The following is a 5000-nucleotide window of genomic DNA, read 5'->3' as shown; positions in this document are numbered from 1 at the left end:
GGACGTCATAATTAAAACGGGAACATCGAATAGCACTTGCTGCCACGGTAACACTATGATGAATTGTAAACTCCATAAATAAGAAGCAGTACGGTCAAGCAGAACTTTAGTTTAAAAAACTCGAGCCAAACTAAATTCCCTGCCCCAGAATATCCTTAGTCTTGAGGCATGAACCCACCTTCACCTTTTAAGTAAACACATTTATGGTGTTGTGCAGCTGGACAGTCTTACTTTCAGTCTCACACAATATCTACACCGTTGAGATTCACGTTTTAGGTGTAACCAATCTCAGTTTCTTTGTCAAGAGGCAAGCATTTGACATCTGATTAGCGGTGGTGTGTTTTGGCTGTCCTTTACGTTAACTCGTCTGGTCCACTGTTAGGGGGTGGGGGGGGATGGAGGTAATCGAGTAGCATCAGTAGAGAGGGGGCTCCAGCTGGGCTTTTCAAGCGCCCCCATGTGATCCCAGAAGACTCAGGGCAGGAGGTCTAGAAGCCGGGATCTCAGAGGGGTTTGAGACCAAGTCAAGGGACCCAAACAAGAGCCCTTCTAAATGACCGTGGATGGGGGGAGAGGGAGCGAGGGGGAGCGAGGGGCCACAAGTAGGTCTCACAGGGAGCTCGACTCGTCGTTGTTTGTTGAGAAGACCACACCCTAGGCCTCCACCGCACACACAGGAAGTGGACCTGTCAGCCGGCCAACTCGGGTTTCCTGTGGTCGAGGGGCGAAGAAACAACCGCTCCTCGCCTTGAAACACTTGGGCTCCATTTCCTTCGTCCTCCTATACCTCCTCCTTCCTCCAGCCATACACTGTGGCACACGTTCCCTCCTCAAGACCCCCAGACCCCACCTTTTGTTCCATTCTTTGATTGCATTTCATCCATCATCCTTCGATGCCCTCACTCTCTTGGTCCCCCCTGCTTGACCCTTAGCGTCCCTCGGACCCCCAACATACATGCGTACATTCTCTTTCCTAAAGGCTCTGTTCACTGTGTTCTCCCTCAACCCCTCCCCTTCTGTCCCTCCTCCCCCAAGAATATCCCTGGTCCCGTTTGTTGTTATGGTCTTTTGGTGAGTTAATGGGATCCACTTGTGTGTACGCTGTGTGTTGCTTGCCCCACCCTTGGCCTAGCCCCCCCACAAACGTCACCACCACACCCACCCACTCTGCTCCCCAGAAACACTAACATGCTTTTTTGGGCCTATTCAAACGCATTCTCAAGCACCACTGCTTCTAAGAGTAAGGGTACAAGCTAGAAAAGATCGAGCAGTCTTATTTGAGGATCTTATTTGATGGCTTCAACTTGCTCAGCTAGGCTTCATATCATCGTGCTTTCCTCGTAAGCTGCCAACAATTTTCAAAGTCAATTTATTACAGAATGAGTAGACATTTGATGAGACAATAATGTACGTTGATCAAATTACCACACGGATTAGCTGTTTTATTCTCACAATTTTGAGCACACAGGACGCACGTAGATTCATGTATGTGCAGAAATGCACACATTTGATTTATAGTTTGCGCCATACATCATCCAATGCACAATTCTTACAAACTTTGAAAACAATGTTTCAACAGGTCAAGGTCTTTTCAAGAACACAGAAATGCAGATAGATGATTGGCATCACTACGACTGAAGGTAATAAGTGTCTTATGACGGATGCGAGGAGGTTTTCCTGCCAGTAACAGGACAGATATCCGACCCCAGCATCAACTGTAGCAGTGTCAGCAGCTCCGCGATAACATGAAGGATCACTGAGGATTACTCTGCCATCGCAAACAGTGTCCAAGTTAAACAGTAGGCCTCAATGGATACTCTTCTCCTCCCGCATCAATGTGTTTGAAGTGAGCCCTCTGATAATCTCCATTTTCTCCACCCTTTCCCCCTTCTCTATCACAGGGAGGGGCCCCAGACTGCTCTGATAGGCAGGAGAGAGAGAGAGAGAGAGAGAGAGAGAGAGAGAGAGAGAGAGAGAGAGAGAGAGAGAGAGAGAGAGAGAGAGAGAGAGAGAGAGAGAGAGAGAGAGAGAGAGAGAGAGAGAGAGAGAGAGAGAGAGAGAGAGAGAGATGGCGAGGCAGGAGAAGACTGACCAGCAGCCGATCCGTTCACTGCACTCAAGGAGCACACCTGCAACGGATTCTGCCTGGTGTGCTGGGGGTTCCTATGGGAGGCTTATGGAGAAATACAAAACGACACATTTGAAGTTTCTCTTGAAATTCCTCTAATCCTAATCTTTTAGAACCTGAGCCCCATCGATCCCCCCCCCCCCCCCCCACTCATCCACCTCTCTTCCACCTCTCTTCTCTCCTTTCTACAAACAGTCCTCCTTTTGGGCTCATTCACCAAAACAGTTTGTTCAGAGTAACTTGACGCCTCTCTCTCTTTTGATCGCTTCTTGATCCGTTCTCCCCCCCTCCTCGTTCACTCGATTCCTCCCCTCCTAATCCTCTCCCCTCTCCACCAAGCGAGCGAGCGAGGGCTACGACCGTGGGCCCGAGGGATGGGACCATCTGAAGCAGGGGAGGGAGGGAAGAAGAAACCATGATAAACGGTCGTCCTGCACACAAGTCATGCTTACAGGCGATGAGTGTGTCGTAGCCAAAGCGGATTCAACAGTGCTAAAACAAACGATGGCTGACACACAAAAACCTAAATCCCAGGACTCGGCGTAATTGTCCCGGGCCGTTTTTCCACGCCGTGCGCGTTACCTGGGAGCCAGCCGGAAGGCCCTCCTGTTTGGCCGTCCTGGTCGCCCTCTACGGGTCATCCCGTAAGGCCTTGGGTGGTTGAGCCCTCCATCGCCGGGGTGAGGGTACGAGAGAGGATGAGTGTGTTGAGCTGGACTGGGCTGATGCCATCCTCCTCCTCCCCCTCCTCCTCCTCCTCCTCCTCCTCCTCCTCTATGGTGGTAACCGCCCGGTTCTGATGGTCCCGTCTGCCCCTCATCCCTCCACCCCCCCCCACGCTGGTAGGCTCCAGCACGCCCCTCACTTTCCAACCATCCATCTTGGTGTCCGGGAGGATATCCTGGAGAGACGTACACTTGGGTTACGGTAAATCATGGCCCAGAGTAGATCAACAGCAGGAATTGCTTCCCGGCTGCTTCACGGTGGGTCTGAGGCCTGGTGGGTTTTTTGTAACAATCCATTTTAAAGTTAATTTGTCGCTGGTGGGTATCCATGAGATCTCTCTCCCCAGGCTCGTCTGGGGAAGGGGGATCTTTCAACGCCTCGTCATATCAACTCCCCTCTTGAGGATTTATTATGTGAAACTGTCTCCACCTCAGTATACCAATGAAAAAAATGAAAAACAATTCTATTCCATGTAGAAAAAGGTCCCCACAACCCTTTGGAAAAGGCCTCATTTTAAAGTAAAAGGAAAAGGAAAAGTTCCTGGGAACCGGGAATGCTTCAGAGATACTCGATCGCTGCGTACCTTGGCCTCAACCTCACATTATCTGGAGGGCATTGCGTCTGGCAATCTCACATGATGTCAGAGCCTTCAATAAATCGTTTTTTTACAACACAACAACACATGTTTCCAAGTATGTGTGTTCGTTTCTGTCGTGTTGTAGTAGTAACATCAGAGAGAGGGAGACTCTCTCTGCAGCGTGGTGCAGTCTAATTGTGAGTGCAGACAAGCAGCGGAGATATTTGCTGAGGAGACTAAACACTAGGCCTCGCTCCAAACAAAAACCCAACTGAGCCCTTGACGATACCACATAGCGCCACCGCTACTCTCACATGCACTTACACACCCGCGCACGGCACGCCACACACACACACACACACGCGCACACACACACACACACGCACGCTCACAGTCCATCTCCCCACAATTCTGTAGTAATGGTTGGTGTCCACGTCTGGCAGGAATGAAATATCGAGGCATGAGACTGTATCGTGTTCCATCTATAAAACCAGAAACATCCTCCCAGGGCCCACAGACCGGGGGGGGGGGGGGGGGGCAGACAGCTCGGCGCAGGTCGGCGAACCCCGCGCCAACACGCCGTTAAGGCGCTCTCGAGCCGCTGACGCTCGCAGCGTGAGTCACCGGGGGGGGGGGCGGTCAGCTCTCTGACCCTCCCAACGAGAACTCGTGACGATGATCGCTGTAATCGTCGATGCAGCAAAAGCACCGCTCAATGTTTTAGTTCGCTTCATTCGGTTCCTGACAATTTTCCGTTCTCGTGAAACGAGGAAGGAGGAGAGGAAAGACCCCCGTCGAGACACGGCAGTGATTCAGGACGATCGATCGATGAGGGCGCACAAACAAACGAGGGAGAGCGCGGCAGACAGAAGGAGAAATACGTTGACGAGGGCAGGGGAGACAAGAGGGGAGGTCTGCAATCAGTTAGTCTTGTTGTGTGTCTTAAAATAGAGCCCCCCCCCCCCCCCCCCCCTCCTCCAGCCTATAAACAGAAACATACTATTAGTAGTAGACTGACAAAGCAGGCCGCCGAGCCAAGTGTGGGTGTGTGAATGTATGCGTGCTTGTGCGTGCGCGCGTGCTGGTGGGGGTGGTGGTGGTGGTGGTGGTATGCGTGTGGCCACAACACACATGGAGATGGTTACAGCGCAGCCCTCTGGGTAATGTGGTACGGCGAGGAGCGACGGAGGACTACAACCACACATTCTACCACTGGCGAGTTTGAACACTGGCGCCGAGTCAAAGCCTCTCGCTTTAAGTAGCGTAATCACTTTTCCTAATAGAGATAGTGCTAAGCACATCATGGGGGATTCAACAGGCATCACATGAGGAGCCCCACAAACGATTGGGCAGCTGTGGACCCGGGGACCACCGTAGGGTCTGCGTATTCTCCGGGAACAGCCCCGGAGTTGGCTTGTATAGAAGGACTCAAGCCAGGAGGGGCCTGGAACTGAACCTTTCTTAAGCGGTCAGATCTTTGGACTTTCTGGACTCTGTTTTTCTTTTTTTTCGTTTTTCGTAGCTCACCATAAGTGTATCGCAGTAAAACGTTGGCCTCTAATTACCGTG

The 5000-nt window shown here is 51.5% G+C and overlaps 1 protein-coding gene across 1 annotated transcript in view; it reads right to left on the bottom strand.

The window, feature by feature from the left end:
* Window positions 1-2961: 2961 nt before the first annotated feature.
* Window positions 2962-5000, bottom strand: part of fam120b (family with sequence similarity 120B) — a gene marked incomplete at its 3' end in the record, with an annotated part of 14289 nt that continues 12250 nt past the window's right edge. The window contains exon 14 of the mRNA XM_056608181.1: window positions 2962-3029. Coding sequence (XP_056464156.1) covers window positions 2962-3029 — 68 coding nt within the window. The remainder of the gene's footprint in view (window positions 3030-5000) is intronic.

The sequence above is a fragment of the Gadus chalcogrammus genome, chromosome 14 (genome assembly GCF_026213295.1).
Source record: "Gadus chalcogrammus isolate NIFS_2021 chromosome 14, NIFS_Gcha_1.0, whole genome shotgun sequence".
Lineage (NCBI taxonomy): Eukaryota > Metazoa > Chordata > Actinopteri > Gadiformes > Gadidae > Gadus > Gadus chalcogrammus.
Note: the sequence above shows the minus strand (reverse complement) of the source record. Positions and strands in the feature narration are given on the sequence as shown.